At 43.9% G+C, this 22,792-nt stretch overlaps 1 protein-coding gene across 1 annotated transcript in view; it reads right to left on the bottom strand.

Annotated features, from left to right (window-relative positions):
- The window catches only part of LOC120030232 (synaptopodin-2), a 62,343-nt gene that overhangs the window by 1,872 nt on the left and 37,679 nt on the right, over window positions 1-22,792 (bottom strand). Inside the window, exons 3-4 of the mRNA XM_038975578.1 lie at window positions 14,791-15,557; window positions 9,158-12,948 (exon numbers count right to left, since the gene is read on the bottom strand). Of these exons, the coding sequence (XP_038831506.1) occupies window positions 9,158-12,948; window positions 14,791-15,557 (4,558 nt within the window). The remainder of the gene's footprint in view (window positions 1-9,157; window positions 12,949-14,790; window positions 15,558-22,792) is intronic.

Genomic DNA, 22,792 nt, shown 5'->3' with positions numbered 1-22,792 from the left:
ATGGCAAGAGAGTAATTAATTAATTTTAGGGCGAAATTCAATGAATAACTTGTTTAGTCAAGATATCCTGTAAGCTGTAAGAGGAATCCAAGATCCCGCTGTCTTTGTGATCCAGCTGTCATTATTTGGACTGGGACACATATGAATGGGCTTAAATAGATTAGTAGACAATGTAAGCTCATATTTAATTCTAAGAATTATGTTTAAAAGGATTTGTACGGCCTCCTGAGTGGCGCAGCGGTCTAAGGCACTGCAGTGCTTGAGGTGTCACTACAGAACCGGGTTCAATCCCAGGCTGTGTCATAGCCGGGAGATCCATAAGGCGGTGCACAATTGGCCCAGCGTCGTCTGGGTTCGGGAGGGTTTGGCTGGCCGGAATTTCCTTGTCCCATCGCACTCTAGCGACTCCTTGTGGAGGGCCAGGCACTTGCAAGCTGACTTCGGTCGCCAGCTGGAAGGTGTTTCCTCCAACACATTGGTGCGGCTGGCTTCTGGGTTGAGTGACCAGTGTGTCAATAAGCAGTGCGGCTTGGCAGGGTCGTGTTTCAGAGGATGCATGGCTCTTGACCTTTGCCTCTCCCGAGTCCGTAGGGGAGTTTCAGCGATGAGACAAGACTGTAACTATCAATTTGATATCACAAAATTGGGGAGGAAAAAAAGGTACAAAATAAATAAATAAATAGGGGATTTGTACTTTTGTATTGATACTGGGACTTTATTACATTTAGTATATTTGTTTGTTGGGATACACTGTACAGTAGGGTGTTGCACCTCAAAAAGCACAAGAAAGAAGATTGACAGCCACCATCTCAGATTGTTCTAATATCGTTTCTGTTGTTAGAAACAGATAAGATTAGCATTCCTGCAACATTCTTTTGTTGAAATATATTTTTATCTTTGAGAAATGAGGTTAACTGATTAATATAATATTCAATAAATATAGTACCTAACATTCGATTTGGACCAAACTTTTTTCTAATAATGAGTTAGACATGAGGAATCCAAAGAAATGGTCAAAGTCTCCCACGGACCTTCCACACCCCACGCCAATCCCACCCCAACAACGATTATATAATATCAGTTCTCTATGTTTGACAAGTAGAATGGTGCTGCGGCTCTGAGGATTGTTTCTTCATCCTATGTAATGTATTCTCAATTAATTTTGTAATGATTTTTCCCACTGTTCAGAGAAATTAGTAGTTGTTGGGTTTATGTCTCATACTGATATTACCAGGTACTGACCACTAGATTGTGTTGATCCTGAAATTAGGTTATTCTTTTTTATAGTTCACCCAAATTACATATTGGTTTTCCTGTAAGCAGTCAATGGACCAGGTATGACAGCAACCCATGCTTTGGTTTTGTTTACATGGCCACTGTTTCAAATGCTAACTTTTTAGCATTTGTATCGCAAATCCAATGCAACTCAATTGTACCTATATTTTCAAGGACAAAACACACATCACAGCAGGAGAGACAAAACAACACTACATAAAGAGAGACCTAAGACAACAACAAAGCAAGGCAGCAACACATGACTACACAGCATGGTAGCAACACAACATAACAACAACATGGTAGGAACACAACATGGTAGCAGCACAAAACATGGTGCAAACATTATTGGGCACAGACAACAGCACAAAGGTCAAGAAGGTAGAGACAACAATACATTACACAAAGCAGCCACAACTGTCAGTAAGTGTCCATGATTAAGAATGAATGAAGATGATTGAGATAAAACTGTCCAGTTTGAGTGTTATGTTGCAGCTCGTTCCAGTCGCTAGCTGCAGCAAACTGAGAATATGAGCGACCCAGGGATGTGTGTGCTTTGGGGACCTTTAACAGAATGTGACTGGCAGAACGGGTGTTGAATGTGGAGGATGAGGGCTGCCGTAGATATCTCAGATAGGGGGGAGTGAGGCCTAAGAGGGTTTTAAAAATAAGCAAACACCAGTGGGTCTTGCAACGGGTATACAGAGATGACCAGTTTACAGAGGAGTATAGAGTGCAGTGATGTGTCCATACCCGAGAGAATACTATAGACATCAAGAAAGCCAGTCAGTTGATTATTGACAAGTTTTTCCAACACTTTTGATAAACAGGGCAAAATAGAAATAGGCCTATAACAGTTAGGATCAGCTTGATCTCCCCCTTTAAATAAAGGACGAACTGTGGCTGCCTTCCAAGCAATGAGAACCTCCCCAGAAAGGAGAGACAGGTTAAAAAGGTTGGAGATAGGCTTGGCGATGATAGGGGCAGCAACCTTAAATAAGAAAGGATCTAAACCATCTGACCCAGATGTTTTTTGGGGGTCAAGTTTAAGGAGCTCCTTTAGCACCTCGGACTCAGTGACTGCCTGCAGGGAGAAACTTTGTAGCAGGACAGGGTAAAAAGAGGGATAACCTAAGCCATACACGGATCCCCACACCAATCCAACCCAAACAACGAGTATATAGTATCAGTTCTCTAAGTTTGAAAGGTAGTATGGCGCCGTGGCTTGGAGTATTGTTTCTATCAAATCAAATCAAATTGTATTTGTGACATGCGCCGAGTACACCAGGTTGTTTCGGTTACTGGCCCAATGCTCTCACAATGGTGCGGGGATCCGTGTATGGCTTTTGCCCACTTCTTTGGATTCCTCATGTCTTACTCAATAGCTAGGTTTCCATCCAACTGGCAACAGATTTTTATGTGAATATTCTAAAATCCACATAAAGAAAATATGAGCATTTTCCCACCAGTGGTGTTTCCACCAAACGGATCCGTTGTGGATAAAAATCAGTGCCTGATGACATAGTGCACACAATGTACTTTTTTGCTTAAGTTTTCATGTACTGAAAAATCTAAAATTCAGTGCGTTTCCAAAGCATTTTCAACTCCACCGATAGTTTTTCCAGAAAAACTGTTGCATTAAATAGCAAATGTGCCTACTTTGGTCTTGGCATGTGTGCTCTAGCCAACAACTCGCAGATACAATGTGGGTAGGCTAGTCTACAGGATAAGATTATTATGGATTCTTATTTGTCAAACAGCAGTCCATCATCGATCATCATGTCACCAGAATCATACCCTCTATATTTATTGGAAAGGAGCACCAAGATCACTGTGCACTTCACCACCCTGTGAAGTTCATCATAAGTCATTTCATCTGTAGCCTAGTAAAGTGCATGGTTTCCTGAGTGATAGTGGGAGGACCACACACCATTTCATCGCATGACTCCAAGTTAACTTCGATATGATGGTTATTATACTGAACAAAAATGGGCCTCAGAATCTCGTCACAGTGTTTTTGTGCCTTCAAATTGCCATTGATAAAATGCAATTGTGTTCATTGTCCGTAGCTTATGCCTGCCCATACTGCCAAATTCTCTAAAATGACATTGGAGGCGACTTATGGTAAAGAAATGAACATTTAATTCTCTGGCAACAGCTCAGCATGCCAATTGCACACTCCCTCAACGCTTGATACATCTGTGGCATTGTGTTGTGTGACAAAACTGCACATTAGGGGCAGCAGGTAGCCTAGTGGTTAGAGCATTGGGCCAGTAACCAAAACGTTGCTGGATTGAATCCCCGAGCTGACAAGGTAAAAATCTGTCATTCTGCCCCTGAACAAGCGTAACATAGCGTGCTGAGAGTCAGGAAGCAAGTTCTGGGAGGGAGTGTTTTAATAAATAAATAAACACAACATAATACAAAATAAGAAACACGAACAACGCACAGACATAACACAGGAACAGAAACAATAGCGCCTGGGGAAGGAACCTGTGTAATGAGTGATAAATATAGGGAATGGAATCAGGGAGGTGATGGAATCCAGTTGGATGACGCTCAGGTGCGCATAACGATGGTGACAGGTGTGCGCCATAACTAGCAGCCTGGTGACCTAGAGCCCGGAGAGGGAGCACACGTGACAACAAGGCAGTTAAACCACTGTTCCTAGGCCGTCATTGTAAATAAGAATTTGTTCTTAACTGACTTGCCTAGTTAAATAAAAAAAATAAAAAAAATCAAGAGTGGCCCTTTATTGTCACAGAAAAAGGTGCACCTGTGTAGTGATTATGCTGTTTAATCAGCTTCTTGATATGCCACACCGGTCAGGTAGATGGATTATCTTGGCAAAGGAGAAATGCTCACTAACAGGGATGTAAACAAATTTGTGCACAAAATCTGAGATAAATACATTTTTTGTGCATATGGAACATTTCTGGGATTTTTTATTTCAGCTCATGAAACATGGGACCAACACTTTACATGTTGCGTTTATATTTTGGTTCAGTGTATATCAATATTTGCGCATAAAGGCATTTCCACTGCTATTTCTCGCATAATTAATTATAATCTCACCATGTCAAATTAACAAATTATCTCCATCACAGCTGGTGATATTTTTATACGGTATGACTTTACTCGCATAAAAACAGTGGTTAGAAATGTGGTTATTGTTACAATTTTTGTTGGGTCCAAATTGGATGTTAGGTACTATAGTTATTGAATATTACATGAATCCTATAAATTGAAATTGCCAATTTGGGCGCAATCAGTTAGCTTAATGTCTCAGAGATCAATTATATTTCACCAAAATATGGTTTCCGGAATGCGTATCTTATCTGTTTCTAACTACAGAAACGATTTCAGAACAATCCGAGATGATGGGTGTCATGGCTTGCTGAAATGACATGGAATGACCCAGTAGGAGATAGAGAGATTTTGAAAATGATTGGAAAAATGGAAAAAGAAATAACTCACTGTTGTGGCGTGTTCCATTTTACTTTTCTATCTGTTTTCCATTGCTAACCCATAGCTTAAGTTTACTTATTTATAATGTATCAGACATTTAAGTCAACAGATAGACGGTTGTTAAATGTGGGTGGGATATGAATATATCAAATGAAATTGTATTTGTCACATTTGCCGAATGTGTGTGTGTGTGTGTGTGTGGGGGGGGGGGGGGGGGGGGGTCGGCATGAACTAATCGCTGATTCCCAGCCACAGGTTGGGTGTCTGCCTGGGGTTGAAGGGGGTGACGGTAGGGGATGGAAGGTCAAACTTAGATGGGCACCATTGAGTCTGGCTCTACCACACCATTGGGGAGTCCAGTTAGCATTGTGTGTCACCGTTAGGAATTTGATGATGTCATGGCAGCTGGGGCCATTGAAGAGAGAGTTTCCTGGTCTGTCGTGATAGTGCTACAAATGGATTCGATATTTTCTGTGTTTTCCACTCCTACGTCACTGGTTTATAAGCAAGCGCTGTCTGTTACTACCTGTTGACTACCTCAGATGAAAAATACTGAGATGAGGGCATTTGTTGGCAAAGACATAATGTGTGAACAACATACACATTTTGGGGTCTTGTCTCATTTAATCTACCAGGAAACACGTTGTGCATCAATAAATGCATTTCTGTTCATTCTACAACTCTCCCATTCCTTAGCTATAAGCCAGCCAGTTTTAGTCTTGATTGCGACTTTCCTGTAACTCATACAGAGGTTTATACATTAATTAAAATGGACAAGCAAGTAGAACACATTTTACATTTCAAGTTTAGTCATTTAGCAGACAGTCTTATCCAGAGCGATTTACAGAAGCAATTGGGGTTAAGTGCCTTGCTCAAGGGCACAACGACAGATTGTTCACCTAGTCGTCACTGGGTTTCGAACCAGCGACTTTTCAACCAACACTCTTAACCACTAGACTACCTGCCATGCATCTAAATAAGTATTCCTTAGCATGCATAAAATACATAAATCTACATGAGATTAAGAAGCAGGTGTAGCCAACAGGCCAGGACAGGACTCTTTTAGTCAGGTCATTCAAGTAGGGATCAAATTTCCACCCGATATAGCCTGTTCCTGCAGCCTGCTCTGGGCACCGATTGATATTAAGACTCCCTCTAAACAGATGACCTCCCCTTGACAACCCCTCTAACATGGATCCCAAAACGACGTGATGATGCAAGACTGACGGGTAAACATTTAGGTCAGAGCTTGCTCATCCTCCAATCTTATCCAATGAGGTCACTCCAAACTCCAATTCGATGAGCTCGTCAAAGATCGAAATACCCTTGATGCAGAATCAGTGACCATGCGGTCAGGGATGATAATGTGCCTTTTGAGCACTTTCCTAGCATTCTAGAGAACTCTAGAGTTTGGGTGAGGAACATATCTGATTTCTAAGCAGGGGCAGCTGGCTGGTTACAAGGCTTTTATAGAAGGCGAGCAGTGAGCTATTATTGGAAAGGGGTTGGCTATCCATTGAATTTACAATAATAAAACACAGTGGTAACAGTGGTAGCTATATCCACTCTGACAGTACAAAATCATGTTGGCTATGCCAGTAAACATGTCAGTTGTTTAGAAGATGACATGGATTACCAGCACAAGTTTCTTTTCCTCTGTTCTAGTTGACTCTATGTTCTCAAAGTCCCTTCGGCTGTGATTATTTCAAGTATGATTTGTATTTTGCTATGACTGAAAATAGTACAAGATGTGTTGCAGTTTTGTAAATCTAAACCTACAATCCATCCGTTGTCATATTTGAGTAAAGAAGTAACAAAACAATGAATGCATGTTTTAATTGTGTGGGTGTGGTCATTTTTTTTGTACAGAAAATATGGCGAAGTGGTGACAAAGTGGGAACAATGTTGTGCCAAGCAGAAAGAAGGTGTAGAGGAAAAGTAGAGAGTAACAAACGGAATGGGATCTAAAAAATGCAGAAGAGACCAACCAAGGAAACGCAAACAGAAGGATAAAATACATTTTAATTGCTCCGATGTGAATCTTACAGGAAGTGCACTATGAAGAAGAAACACACAAAAGACAATGAAAAAGAAACAACTTCAAGAACGAAAGGAAGCAACCCTATACGAAATTATACCTTAACATTACAGGGTGGTTCATCCTAACTCACCTTTTTTTCTGTAACTGTGCTTATTTAAATATCCCTTTAATGATGTTTGTTTTTTGGCATTATGTAAAATCAAAGCAGGTGGACAGAAACATAGAAAAAGGATGCAAAGCTGAAATCAGAAAAGTGAGAAAAGACAATCATTTGTAGGCCAAAGCTAGAGAGGTAGTGAGTGACTGCCATTCGTGTAGGTGAAATTCAAGCCTACTAACCCTCCCAAACCAACAGCTCTCACTACACACAAACATATAATCTGTGACATTGGACAGTTTAAATGTAGGAACCTAACATGACGCAACAGCTGGTAAAAAGTTTAAAATAAAACCAAACCATTCAAGTAGGGTCTTTGGAAGACGCTGAAGGAAATTGTACACGATCTACATCCTACATTCGTCCAAGTACATTCCACCTCTAAGAGATGGGGGCCTAAAAAACGCGCAATCGCACACGCACACGCAGACCACACACACACACACACACACACACACACACACACACACACACACACACACACACACACACACACACACACACACACACACACACACACACACACACACACACACACCCTTTAAACCCCCTATGCTCCTTTGAGACCCCTCTTTCAAAGTCACTAAGATCTCTTCTAGCCATGGTAGCCAAAAGAATGGGCAACTGGACATTTTTTATACATGACCTTATGCATGATGAGATGAACATTTCTTAATTAACTTAGGAACCACACCTGTATGGAAGCACCTGCTTTCAATATACTTTGTATCCCTCATTTACTCGTGTTTCCTTTATTTTGGCAGTTACCTATATACTTCCATAAAATACAATACATTAACTTTTTGCAATGTAATTTATGAATATTTTTGTTAAAATTAAGTCGGCAGGTTTCCTATTCATTATAGCATATGAGCATTATATCCACCAAATCTAAACAATTTCACTATACATATAAAACATACATATCCTCCTAAGATCCAGGAATTCATTTTCGTCCTCTCTAATGGACATTGTTTTTTGGTCCGTATCTCTTAGGCCATACATGCCACTGTGGTAGATCCTGTTGTACCTTTGAGAGGACATTCTGGGCTTTTCAATGACAACATGGTTGGTTATGGTTCTTCAAAATGCCTACCATCACAATTAGCACATTTCATAGTGTGTGTAATTGTATAATTATAATTTTTGTGAGTTTGATGTTCAAATGGTTTCTAATAGGTAAATATCTCAGGAATAGTTTGGTGAGTTTTTGAACAATGTAATCATATGTGACATTAAATAAGAGCTAAACTATGTTCTTTACCTACTGCCCCCACTTACTGTAATTGTTCATATTTTTTCATATTTACTATCAACCCAGTCCTAATGGCCACTACAGTGAACATCCGTTGACATGTTTTTTTCTTCACCCCAAAAACTTAATAAACGTAATAAAAAATGTATAAATGATCTAAAACTGGGTCTCAGGAGAATATGTCAAATAAAGCCAGACAGTTCTCAAACCTGTCTCTAAATATATTTCAACTGACCAGTCCTGGTCTCCCTTACCATGTTTTAAACGTCTTTAGTCGCTACTAATCATTTAGTCTTCTCTTTGTCATCAAGGTCAATTTTGACAAACAATTATTGCACATCTTAACAGCTAACAAATACACTGTTGATATTGCAGAAGAGATTCTCAAAATTAGCACTCGCTCACGCACCTCCTTAGTACTCATCACCAACATTTTCTTAAATCACCTTTCAATCTACTCTCATTTCCATTTTTTTCCCTCAGCAATAAACACTCACCTGTTCACATTCTGTCAATGCCTGCTCACAGACTCTGCTGAATCAACACTGATTCACATCATAAGTCCATTGAATGCATTTCATGGCTTTCCTGAAAATCTACATTTTATAATTTTTTGGCTCAGGTAAGTAATAAGCTATACCAATATCATATATTTCATTTTCAATGTGTTTTGCATTGCATTAATGCTAAGAAACAAACTTTGAAAAGCTTTGCTTAGCTGGTGGAAAACTACACCCGAACCTTATGATATTTGACATTCTAAAATGTGTCATATTGTGACATCATTTAAAAAAAATATGTTGGCTGTAAAATATTGAGAAAAGGCATCTTAAAAGCCTTCTATGAATATATTGCATTTGTATGAATGTCTATTTTAACTAGATCTTATGTTGTTTCAAGCAAATATCACTTAGTCATCCTATCAAAATCACTCTTTCTCCACAGCTGCTGGCTTCCAGACCTGGGCTGAACTCTTTTTGGCCATGAACCTGGGCTTTGGAGCGGTGCTACCCCCAGAGATGGACTCAGGCTTTGCTGCTATCGGAAAGCTGGGGACCACATAGGTACTGGGAGGTAGTGGCTGGTAGGGGGCTTGGGGTGCTGCTTGGTAAGGGGGGCTATGGGCTGGCTGATATGGACCTTGGGGGGTCGGTTGGTAGGAAGGGTTTGGAGCTTGGGGCTGGGGATGGTGCTGGGGTAGATAAGGGGCTGGAGGGGCTTGTTGGTAAAGGGGATTATATGGTTGTTGGTAAGGGCCAGCAGGAGCTTGCTGGTAGGGGTTGTTAGGTGGCTGGTAAGCATTAGGTGGGACTTGGTGGTAGGGACTATCGTGCATGTTTGGTTGAGGGGGCATCCCATAGGGCTGCTGAGGGTGCTGAGGCTGCTGTGGATAGGCAGCATTCATTGGTCCAGCCGGCTGGACAGGGGAAAGTTTCTCATATCTGATTGGTTGGTTTTGGTTTGGAGGGACTGGGGCAGGGGCTGGGGCAGGCTTTGGTGCAGCGGCCTTGGCAGCCTCGGCAGCCTCCACTGCTGGGCCATATGTGAAAAGGGAGGCATTGAGCTGATACGGCTGATGTTTCATGACATCTATAACAGCAAGGGGTTTGCAGGCAGGTTTGCCTTTCCCTTTCTTGGCTTTGGCCGCAGGGCTAGATGGAGGGGGTTGCTTAATGGCCCCTGGTGGGTAGGACGGGGACTGTATGGGGTTGTAATTTGATGTAGGGGGAGCTCTGCAATTGGGTGAATATTTCCACGAATGAGGTACGGAGGGAGAGGGCGATGTGGACCTTGCCTTGTTTTCCTGCGCAGTGGCTGCCTGGGCTTGCTGGGCTGCCTGTGCAGTGGCTGCCAGCACAGTGTCCGAATCCACGACATACTTCTCCATACGAGACTGCCTCTTGGCGAACAAATCGGCTCCTTTCCCTGTAACAGCCGGCATCGACAAAGCTGAGCCCATGCCTCGCACTGGTACCAAGACGCTGGCCATTGGATTGATGAGGGGTGACGATGACCTTTCTCCAAGCGTGTAAGAATTCATTCGCTGTGGGCGAGGCGGAGGAATAGAACGGGGAGCATTTTGTGGCGCATTCCCAGGTTTCGGAGAAGGTTGAGCCACTCTGTCCATCGGGGTCTGGGTATTTACTGGGGCTTGCTGTGGTTGTGGGGCCCAGGTACTTGTGTGTGTCTGAGGCTGTGCCTGAGCCGGGGCCCATGCATTCATAGGTGGCTGTGAGGGTGTCTGCTGTGGAGGTGGCAGTTGCCAGCTTTGCTGGGATGGGGATTGGGTTGGAGTTGTTTGGGCCCAATGTGACTGTGGCTGATCCTGATTCTGATCTGGGGTCCAGGCATTAATGGGTAGCTGTGCTTGAGCCTGAGCAGGTGCTTGGGCCCATGTATTCATATGGGGTTGGGGCTGAGCTGTAGGTTGGGGTTGGGCTGATTGGGCCCAAGGTGGCTGTGGTGGCTGGGCCTGGCTCTGTGGTGGTGTCCATGCATTCATTGGAGGCTGAGGTGATGACACCCAAGGTGGCTGAGGCTGGGCCTGGGCCTGGGGCCAAGCCTGTTGTGGAGGCTGAGGTTGTTGACCCCATGGTGGCTGGGGCTGTTGCTGTACATGTTCTTGAGGCTGAACCCAAGGTGGCTGGGGCTGTTGCTGAACTTGTTCTTGAGGCTGAGCCCATGGTGGCTGGGGCTGTTGCTGAACTTGTTCTTGAGGCTGAGCCCAAGGTGGCTGGGGCTGTTGCTGGACTTGTTCTTGAGGTTGAACCCATGGTGGCTGGGCCTGTGCTTGTTCTTGAGGCTGAGTCCATGGTGGCTGGGGCTGTTGCTGAACTTGTTCTTGAGGCTGAGCCCAAGGTGACTGGGGCTGTTGCTGTACTTGTTCTTGAGGCTGAACCCATGGTGGCTGGGCCTGTGCTTGCTCTTGAGGTTGAGCCCATTGGGGCTGGGCAGCCCAATAATTCATTGGTGGCTGAGGCTGAGCTTGAGGCTGAGGAGGAGGAGGTTGGGGAGTCACCCAAGGGAGCTGTGGTGGGGACTGACTTGGAGCTGGAGCCTGGGGCTTCATATCAGCAGGTGTCCAAGTACTCACGTGTGGCTGCAGTTGTGGCTGCTGTTGTGCCTGTGTTTGTGGTGGAGCCTTAGAACTCACTTGAGGCTCGGGTTGTGAATGAGGCTGAGGTGGAGAAGGTCCATTTCTTCCCCAGGCTGGTGCTTGCTGGGGCTGCTGCTCTGCCTGGGACCCTGGGGGACTACATGTGTGTTTTTCTGGAGAGGGGGTGTTGGCAGGAACTTCCTGGGGTGCAAGAGGGGGGGAGGGTTCTGGGGTCGGTACAGGGGTTGGATCTAGTTCTGGAGCAGGGGCGGACTCAGGCTCAGAGGCTGTAGCAGGTGTGGGGACATTATTTTCAGCATGCAGTGGCAACTCCTGGTTGGCCAGCTCAGGCTGAGGGGACCAAGGCGGAGAGTTGGGATTAATGATGGGCTTGGGAGCGACTGGTGGAGGCGTCTTATGTTTGACCCTTGGTGACTGGAGAAAGTTGCAAGCCTCAGCCCCCAAGCTAAGGTAGTCCTCTTCCGTAGCTGACTCAAAATCCAACTTCTTGTCACTTCTGTTGAGGAGATTCATAAGCTCCGGGTTGGGTGGCACTTTGGGAGCCTGTTTGAAATTGAACATTGGCTTGCCCTTGAATCTGTTCCTTGTGTCCTGCAAGATCCCAGACTTAATAGCCGGCGTTGAAATGCGCTCGTCGCGCGAGGCAATCTGCTCCCCCTGACTCATCGCTTCTTGGTTGTTCCCACTCACTGGGGGAAGAATTGGGACGGGCACCTGGTTTTGTACCGAGAAGAGTTGGGGGGTTCGATTGCTCATGGAACTCTGCATTTCATTGCTTTGGTGGTTGGCGACGCCGTTCATGTTAGACGAGTACTGTTGAATTTGTTGCTGCTGGTGGTACTGCTGCTGTTGTTGATATTGTTGCTGCTGGTATTGCTGCTGCTGGTTGTATTTCTGCTGCTCGTACTGTTGTTGCTGCTGGTATTGCTGCTGCTGCTGGTATTGCTGCTGCTGCTGTTGCTGCTCGTAATACTGCTGCTCTTGGAACTGCTGATACTGTTGCTGCTGCTTCTGGTGCACGTTCACGTCCATGTAGGCCTGGCTCTCTGTGGTGGCCTGCATGTACGAGCGCTCCTCCATCTGCTGGTAGGCTGCATGCTTCTCCACCTCCTGCACTCCCTCCACAGGAATCCCCTGGCGCCTCATCTCCTCATGTTCGGCAGCGATCTCGTCCATGCGCTGGCGGCGCTGGGAAAACATCGTGGCCCCCTTGCCCGTAGTGTTGGGCAGTTGCTCCATCTCCTCTCCGGAATTGAGCTTGCGCTCGATCTTGAGTAGTCCCGTGTCCCAGTCGCAGGTTATCACTCTGCCTCCACCATGGGCATTAGTAATGAAGTCCTCGTCAAGCTCTGACTCGCTGGTTGTGGCTACGAGGGTAAATCTGATCGCTCGGGGGTCTTTTTCCTCGTAGTCTTCCTCCTCCTCGCTGTCGTCGTCGTACTCTGGTTCGCTCTCACCAGTGCCGTAGCTGACGAGTGTGTACTTCTTGGCCCTCTGTCGATGCCTCTTGAACATCAACACCCCCTTGTTGTTGGGGTTGGGAGCGTCAGCGTTCAGAAGAATAGCAATGCGCTTACATTTAGACTTGGCCTCCTTCACCTGCTTGTCTGACAGGCTCTCACTGCGCCTGAGCCCTGCAAAATAGAGAGAGGGAGAGAGATAGCGAGAGAGAGATAGGTGGAGGGAGGGAGGAAGAGAGAGAGGGTAGAGGGAGAGAGAAGAGGGATATTTCAAATGGTTGCTTCTTGTGGCCTATTTAATTGAACTGCATATACTGGTTATTAATAGCTTGGGTCTAATTGAGACGACCACAAATCATTCCATTTGGATGAACATGCATCGGAAAATGTTTGCCACACCAAGTTACACTGTTTTCAGATACCAGCAGGCCTGCAATGCAACCACATTTTCAAAAGTCTTTTGATAATCTTTTGAAAATGAAAATGAAAATAATAATACATCTTAACACTGCATGTCCACCCTAATGACATTGTGAAAACATATCTTAATACATTAAAGCAACCACTCACTAATTACTTTCACTGATATTTCACACATACAATCACTCTTTAAATGGCAGACATGAAAAATAGCAGAAATTCTGACAAACTGCTAACTTAAATCACACCATGCTATTAGATAGTAAATTAAAAGCAGCGTTAAATATCATAGCAGACAATTGTATTCACCCCATTATATTGAAAACCGGGATCTTTTTTTCAAGCAAAAACACATTTGTAGAAATCCCTCAAATGACATAAATGCAAGCAATAACCTACACATTTCCATAAACATACATAAGAGCTAAATCTAATCCATTCATTCACTCATTCATTCAATATTTCCCTGGTCCTGATCTTATACTTGGTTATCTATAGCCCAACAAAAAAGTCCTTTAAAGCCCTTTACCTCAGTGCCGATACTTATCACAGATTTGATCATTCAATCTACAAAATCTCTATTAAATCAACACAAAAAGCAATTACCTAATTCTCTGACCAACTGTCTAATATCCTCCTAGTTTGTTCCCCGATAATACACGATATTAACAAAGCTGTGAAAGCCTATTCAAATGGGTGGTCCCCATAGTTTGAGCCAATGGCAGAGCATAGAAGAGATAAAATGAATTAAAAATAGTCTGTGGGACGGTAGTGCATTCACCAGCACCCAAGCACCTTTCCCACTCCTTATCTGTAAGTCCACTCTCGGATCTGTCACCTAAACCCGAGGCGACGACAGTCATGTCCACACACTCTTTAACAGCACCAACCCTACACACACATACACAAACATAAAAAGCTGTGATTTAAAAAAGTACCCATCCTTACATTTTATTTCCCTCAGTACGACTAACCTCAAGGTGGAGGAAGACTGGGAGTAGTGAGCGAAGCTCGCTTTACGGCGCGGGCTAAGACATATGGTTTTAAAGGATCGGGTAACGGGCTAGTGCAGCACATGCTGGTGTCCGTCAAAGAGCACTTCTGCAGGCATCATCAACGCGCTGGCATTCAATTAAATGTCATATTTATCGCCCTGAAAGACACATCCTCATCAAGCCCCTATTCTAAGCTAGAGGAAAACATTTATATATTTTTTTAAAACACGATCATTCTCTATCTCTACCCATTATATTGCCACAATCCTGCCCTCAGTGATCTTGGATACTACAAACTGGATACTATTCAGGCTTGAACTGGACCTCTCTGCTTCAATCCAAACAAAACCCCTCCCAAGTAAGAAAGAGCATCTACTATTTTTGGGGCCACATTTTTGTGTGCAACAGGGCACCGGGCTAAGGAATGCACACATGCCTCCCAGAGTTGAGTTGACAAATGCAGTTCACAGCAGTGCTACAGTATGTCAGTCTGCTATTAGGTCTGAGTCGGTGCACCCTATAAGACAACAGTAATTTGACCCTCATAAATACACACACAAAGCAGGACTAGTAACAGTGGAAACAGGCATAGAGTACTCACTGGCGTGCCTGGCCCGGTGCTTGTTGGGTTTCCCAAGGTCCTTCTCCAAATCTGAGTCTGGCTCCTCTGCCGGCTCGGCACCCTCTTTTGGAATTCCGAAGGAGACAGTGAAGGAGGCAGGAGCTCCCTGGCTTTGCCCTGTTCCTTCCTCCCTGGGGGCTCCACCAACATTTCCACTGGCCCCACAGGCACCCTCCCCCTCTACCAGACATGGAGAACCCCTTCCGGCTGTGGGATGGTGCAGGGTGATCTCCACCACTCCATGCTGACTCAGGGGCTCCCTAGCTGGGCCACAGACGTAGAGCGAGTGGGTGGTGGTATGGAGGAGGGCCTTGTTCTGGAGGGCTTCTCTCGCCTGGATCTCCCCCTCTATTCCAAGAGCACTCCCCAGGGAGGTGCAGACAGGATCATCCAGGGTGTGTTCAGAGAGGGACCACTGGAGCTCCACCATTGCCCCTCCCTGGGGTCCTTCTCGAACTCCGTCCCCTCCGAGTAACTGGGACTCTGGGCCGCTGCACTCCCCAGTTGCGGGCACGCAGAGCTGGGTACGGACCAGATGGGTCCCTCTGGCGGCCTCCGTGTCACTCTCCGTCTCCCCATAGTAGGCCTCATCCTGGGACTCAGTGATGTAGAGCTCTCTGGGTGGTTGCGACCTGCCAAGGGACAGGATGCGGAGGTTGGTGCTTTCCAAAGCCTCACCAGAGGACTCCCTTGTGCCAAAGTAGGTCTCCTCTGAATGAAATGCCTCGGGGGTTAGTGCGCAGCATCTGTATGAGCAGAGGGGGGGGGGGGGGGGGGGGGGGGGGGGGCGGAGAGTAAGGAGCATAACACATCATACAATAGCTCAATGAAAATCACTTTGAATTTACAAGTGTTTAGACTGTGCATTATAAGAGTATGGTTTGGTATGGTCATTTGGTTTGAAATGGGATAGATAGATAGATAGACAGACAGACAGACAGACAGACAGACAGACAGACAGACAGACAGACAGACAGACAGACAGACAGACAGACAGACAGACAGACAGACAGACAGACAGACAGACAGACAGACAGACAGACAGACAGACAGACAGACAGACAGACAGATAGATAGATAGATAGATACAGATAGATACAGATAGATAGATAGATACAGATAGATAGATACAGATAGATAGATACAGATAGATAGATACAGATAGATAGATAGATAGATAGATAGATAGATAGATAGATAGATAGATAGATAGATGTCTCAGTTTCCTCTTCCCTTGAAGACGCAGGCAAAAGGTTATCTGGGGACTGGCATAAAACATCTAATTTTAGAAAAACATGTTTTTTTGATCTCATGATTTGATTACCTGGATTTCCAATATGTAATATCATTGAATATTGTGCTGCGCACCAGAGCACTTGAAGTTTGTGTTAACTAAAGCCACCACTGTTCCCTCAAGTGGTCACCATAATCAAGCAAACTCAATCTCCGTCCCTCATGTTAAATGACTGGAGTGAAGCACTGAAGTGGAAGGCAATCACATTTCGATTGGGCCCCACTTCATTTTCCCTTTCAGCGTCATAGAGAAATGCAGTATGTCGTTGTGTCACTATAATTATTGCATTGGAGTCAATTAGAACCTAGCAACCAAAAGGGAAGGGGGTGAGAGATGTGACCAAACATAGTTAATTAAGTGATAATGCCCTCGAAGCCGGTGTTTGGAGGATATATTGGCACGTATTAATGACAAAATAATACACAAAACAGGCTCTGCCCCACCTGCCCTGAATTTAAAAAAAAATATATATATTTCACCTTTATTTAACCAGGTAGGCTAGTTGAGAACCTGGTCAAGATAAAGCAAAGCAGTGTGACACAAACAACAACACAGAGTTACACATGGAATAAACAAACATACAGTCAATAATACAATAGAAATAATCTATATACAGTGTGTGCAAATGAGGTATGATAAGGGAGGCAAGGCAATAAATAGGCCATAGTGGCAAAATAATTACAATATAGCAATTAAACACTGGAGTGATAGATGTGCAGAAGATGAGTGTGCAAGTAGAGATAATGGGGTGCAAAGGAGCAAAATAAATAAAATAAATAACAGTATGGGGATGAGGTAGTTGGATGGGCTATTTACAGATGGGCTTTGTACAGGTGCAGTGATCTGTGAGCTGCTCTGACAGCTGGTGCTTAAAATTAGTGAGGGAGATATGAGTCTCCAGCTTGATTTTTGCAGTTCGTTCCAGTCATTGGCAGCAGAGAACTAGAAGAAAAAGTGCCAAAGGAGGAATTGGCTTTGGGGGTGACCAGTGAAATATACCTGCTGGTGCGCGTGCTACAGGTGGGTGCTGCTGCTATGGTGACCAGTGAGCTGAGATAAGGCGGGGCTCTACCTAGCAAAGACTTATAGATGACCTGGAGCCAGTGGGTTTGTATATGGGTAGTATATGGGGTAGTATATGGGACTTTGGTGACAAAACGGATGGCACTGTGTCACGTTCCTGACCTGTTTTCCCTTGTTTTTGTATTTGTTTAGTATGGTCAGGGCGTGAGTTGGGGTGGGCATTCTATGTTATGTGTTTCTATGTTGGGTTCTTTTCAATTAGCCTGATATGGTTCTCAATCAGGGGCAGGTGTTTTACGTTTCCTCTGATTGAGAACCATATTAAGGTAGGCTGTTCACACTGTTTGTTTGTGGGTGATTGTTCCTGTGTCAGTGTTTGTACCACATGGGACTGTTTCGTTTCGTTTCGTTCGTTCGTTCGTTCCGTCCTGTTTGTGCGTTCATGTGTTTCGTTCTCAAGTTCAGGTCGGTTCACGTCGTTTGTTATTTTGTAGTTTGTTTAAGTGTTTTTTCGTCTTCGTTTAAATAAACGACATCATGTATTCAAACAACGCTGCATTTTGGTCCGATCCATGCTCCTCCTCAGACGAGGAGGAAAACGACCGTGACACACTGTTATAGACTGCATCCAATTTGCTGAGTAGTGTTGGAGGCTATTTTGTAAATGACATCGCCGAAGTCAAGGATCGGCAGGATAGTCAGTTTTACGAGGTATGTTTGGCAGCATGAGTGAAGGATGCTTTGTTGCGAAATAGGAAGCTGATTCTAGATTTAATTTTGGATTGGAGATGCTTAATGTGAGTCTGGAAGGAGAGTTTCCAGTCTAACCAGACACCTAGGTATTTGTAGTTGTCCACATATTCTAAGTCAGAACCGTCCAGAGTAGTGATGCTGGATGAGCGGGAAGGTGTGGGCAGCGATCGGTTGAATAGCATGCATTTAGTTTTACTTGTATTTAAGAGCAGTTGGAGGCCACGGAAGGAGAGTTGTATGACATTGAAGCTCATCTGGAGGTTAGTTAACACAGTGTCCAAAAAGGGGCCAGAAGTATACAGAATGGTGTTGTCTGCGTAGAGGTGGATCAGAGAATCACCAGCAGCAAGAGCGACATCATTGATGTATACAGAGAAAATAGTCGGCTGAGAATTGAACCCTGTGGCACCCCCATAGAGACTGCCAGAGGTCCGAACAACAAGCCCTCCGATTTGACTCACTGAACTCTGTCTGAGAAGTAGTTGGTGAACCAGGCGAGGTAGTCATTTGAGAAACCAAGGCTGTTGAGTCTGCCGATAAGAATGTGGTGATTGACAGAGTCGAAAGCCTTGGCCAGGTCGATGAATAAAGCTGCACAGTATTGTCTCGGTGGTAACGGTGGTTATGATATCGTTTAGGACCTTGAGCGTGGCTGAGGTACACCCTTGACCAGCTCGGAAACCAGATTGCATAGCGGAGAAGGTACGATGGGATTCGAAATGGTCGGTGATCTGTTTGTTAACTTGGCTTTCGAAGATCTTAGAAAGGCAGGGTAGGATATATATAGGTCTGTAGAAGTTTGGGTCTGGAGTGTCTCCCCCTTTGAAGAGGGGGATGACTGCGGCAGCTTTCCAATCTTTGGGGATCTCAGACGATACAAAAGAGAGGTTGAACAGGCTAGTAATAGGGGTCGCAACAATTTCGGCAGATAATTTTAGCAAGAGAGGGTCCAGATTGTCTAGCCCGGCAGATTTATAGGGGTCCAGATTTTGCAGCTCTTTCAGAACATCAGCTATCTGGATTTGGGTGAAGGAGAAATGGGGGAGGCTTGGGCAAGTTGCTGTGGGGGGTGCGGGGCTGTTGACTGGGGTAGTGGTAGCCAGCTGGAAAGCATGGCCAGCCGTAGAAAAATGCTTCTTGAAATTCTCAATTATTGTGGATTCATCGGTGGTGACAGTGTTTCCTAGCCTCAGTGCAGTGGGCAGTTGGGATGAGGTGCTCTTATTCTTTATGGACTTTACAGTGTCCCAGAACCTTTTGGAGTGACGGGTCGCCACTGGCTAGCAAGCAAAGGATAAGAACTTTGCCAGCCAGTATGGCAAAGGATATAGGATATGTGCCAATATATCCTCCAAACAGGGCATTATCACTTTTATGCAACGGGTTACCAACATGCTCAAATAATGATTGACATATTTGAATTCGTTATTTTGATGAATTTATTCATACTGTTTCATCCTTCCACAAGATATAGTCCCGACACAAATCTACAGTTGCTACCCAAGCCGGCTGGTTGCTTGTTCTATCAGTTCGGTTGCCAGAGATGCGACCCAGTCGCTTAGTCTTTTTGTTCTGTATCTATGGACGCGAACCAGTCATTCATTCTAAATAGTCCATTGCCATACTGGCTGGCAAAGTTCTTATGCCTTGAATGCTAGCCAATGGCGACCCGTCATTCAGAGCAGGTGGGGCAGAGCCTGTTTTGCATGTTATTTTGGCATTAATACGTGTCACAAATCACTTTGCAAACAATGTAAAAAATATATATAATGAATAAATCCACATACAAACATTTTTGTTTTCTTGAGTAAGGCAGCTCCAAAATGCAGGTATTTCAGCCTAGCTCAGTGCTTTCTGTGGTGGTAGGGCAAGCCAGCAGAAAATACGGAGTGTTGCGCCGTGATTGGCTCAGTGTTCTGTCACTCATGGGGACACTACGTCACCGCCAAGTCTAAGGGTAGAGCTAGAAAATTCTAGCCCCTTGGGTGCTGCCATAGATTTACATTAGAAGTGCCTATCCAAGAAGGCTCAAGGTCATTGGCCACAGATAAAATGACGTCAAATCACGTTATATGTACAGTAGCTTTGATTGGACTGATCATGTCAACATCCTACTTTCAAAATCTTAGCTAGCAGTCATCATCATGAATCTAGTCGACAATCTACTGGCAAATCCTTTCTAATCCTTGTCATATGAAGAGAAATTATGTAGAGAAATTATAGATAAAACATATCAGTGCTCATCGGCCATTGGACTTAACATTCCACAACAAGTTGGAAATCGCATATTCAACAATGAGTGGTTTGGAATGAATCAGTGACAGTGGCTAACTGCAAGCATTGCAAAGCAATCACTAGCCTGCTATTCAGTAGAGTGGCTGTGTGGTCCCAAATCTGGGATTAAGGAGCTCTTTTCCAAGTTTAAAATGATAAACATTCATCATCGGCCATGCTGTCAATGAAACCTGATTTGTGCCACACTCAAAACTGTTAACTCGGGAACTGCGAAAACTTGACTTCAGTGAGTTCAAGACAACTGTGAAGTCGGGAATAAACAAGCTCCGACTGGGAGCTTTTGAACAGTCATCCAACTCGGAATTGAAAATCCGGCCTCTTTCTAGAGCTACGACCTGAAGATCAATAACGGCAACATGATTCAATGTTGTTTTTTTCAGAGTTCCCAGTTGTTTTGAAAGCACCATAAATCCAGAGAATGCCAGACTTTGATGGCAAAATTTGCCCATGAAGGACCGCCTCGCCACCTTCCTGTTCAAGTGAGCACAGCACAACAAGGTGAGTCCAAAAATGTATTGTATGCTGCTACATACATGATGTAATATGCCAGGGAGATATGTATACTGTAGCTAAGAAAATAATACTAAGTGTATGTTGTGTAGTAAGTAGCCCATGTGCCTCACTCTAATAATTTGGTATTTTTACCACTCTTAATTTATGCTACGGTTCTGACTTGGTGTACAGGGAGAACACTGTAAGAACGGCCCATGCTCTGAATTCTGTCGCTGTACATATCAAAAGTGCTAAACAAATAGTTATATTGACTACGTCCGTCCTAGCTCACTCATTAATGTCTTAATCGAATTACGGATAGCCTCTTATCCGCTTGTCGTCCCCTTATGCCATAGTTTGTACATCTCAATTGTCATTAGAAACCACATTTGTTTAAGCAAGTCAGCCATATCAGCTATGTTTTTTAAAAGGCAGTAAATGAGGTTGAATGAACTGTTTCGCTGCCAGACAAGGCTCCGCTGATAGCCAGGTGTAGCAGTGGTAAGATGTTGGGACAGCTTAATGTAGGCCAGTTTGTGGGCACCATTTGTCACCATTATAGCACAATTAATGTATTGTTTAGTGTTGTTTTTTTTACATGCTAAAATCGCCACTGTTGCTAGCTAGCCAACTATGGCTAACTGACAGTCACGTCAAACAGTGCAGCCAGAATAACAAAAGTAGCTGCATTTGCATTTGTTTATGCTGTTTTCTAGTGACATTTATTTGGATACATACATAACAATGAGCTAATGAGGCACGATTTCACCTGGCATAGAAAATGTACTCTCTCTCGTCAGGACACTGTTGTTCAGAGAAGCTAGCCAACAAGACAGCTAACACAATCACTTCAAACTGAAGCTGGAAAGACTGCAAACAAGCTGCACTTCGTTTCATTTTGTTTTCTATTGATAGTTCTTTGTATAAATCCATAAAAATTATGCTGATTCATGATTTCGACTGGCTGAGAAACACTGCCTGCCTGTCTGTCTCGTCCAAACTCCCAACATGTTCATTACTATGGGACATTTGAATATTGAAACAATGTTGCAAATGTCGGTGAGACAGACAGCAAGATTTATACAAATGTCTGCTGTTGAAAACTAAATGTTAGTCTAAAAGAAATGTGAGATAATGTCTAGATGCTTTTTATAGTGGAGATCAAGTTTATAAATTGCTAAACTGGGCTGATGAGACAGTGGATTGTGCACTCAGATGGAACAGAGTAAATAGGCATTTTAACGTCATAGATTTATTTAGCTTTTGGTAACTTGTGGAATAGACACTGGTTGGAATGTGGTTAGAAAGAAATCTGCATTCCGGATTAGTACCAACCTTAAAGTGGCATAATCTTGGCACCCAGAACCAAATCTTGAATGTGAGCTGGTCTGTGTTTCATCTGTCACAAGAGGCAATTGGCTAATTAGCTTTGCCACAATATTTATTTTCACCCATCTAGTCTGTTGATGTCAAAGAGTGCTTTTCAGATATGGGGATAAGAAATAAGAAAGTAGGCTACTATAGTGTAACAAAATCCACTTTCAAAGGGAATGTGTGCCTGCCGGCTGATTTACAGTGAGCTTCAAAAGTATTGCAAAAGTGACACATTTTTTGTTGTTGTTTCAGCTCTGTACTCATTGAAATAATACTTTGACTATGAGGTTAAACTGCAGACTATACGCTTTAATTTGAGGGTATTTTCATCAATATCGGGTGAACCGTTTAGAAACTACAGCACTTTTTGTAAATAGTCTCCCCATTTTAGGGGACCAAAAGTATTGGGACAAATTCACTTACAGTTGTAGTCTACATATACCTTAGCCAAATACATTTAAACTCGGTTTTTCACAATTCCTGACATTTAATCCTAGTAAATATTCCATATCTTAGGTCAGTTAGGATCACCACTTTATTTTAAGAATGTGAAATGTCAGAATAATAGTAGAGAGAATGATTTATTTCAGCTTTTATTTCTTTCATCACATTCCCAGTGGGTCAGAAGTTTACATACACTCAATTAGTATTTGGTAGCATTGCCTTTAAACTGTTTAACTTGGGTCAAACTTCCTCCTGACAGAGCTGGTGTAACTGAGTCAGGTTTATAGGCCTCCTTGCTCGCACACA

The sequence above is a fragment of the Salvelinus namaycush genome, chromosome 36 (genome assembly GCF_016432855.1).
Source record: "Salvelinus namaycush isolate Seneca chromosome 36, SaNama_1.0, whole genome shotgun sequence".
Taxonomy (NCBI): Eukaryota; Metazoa; Chordata; class Actinopteri; order Salmoniformes; family Salmonidae; genus Salvelinus; species Salvelinus namaycush.
Note: the sequence above shows the minus strand (reverse complement) of the source record. Positions and strands in the feature narration are given on the sequence as shown.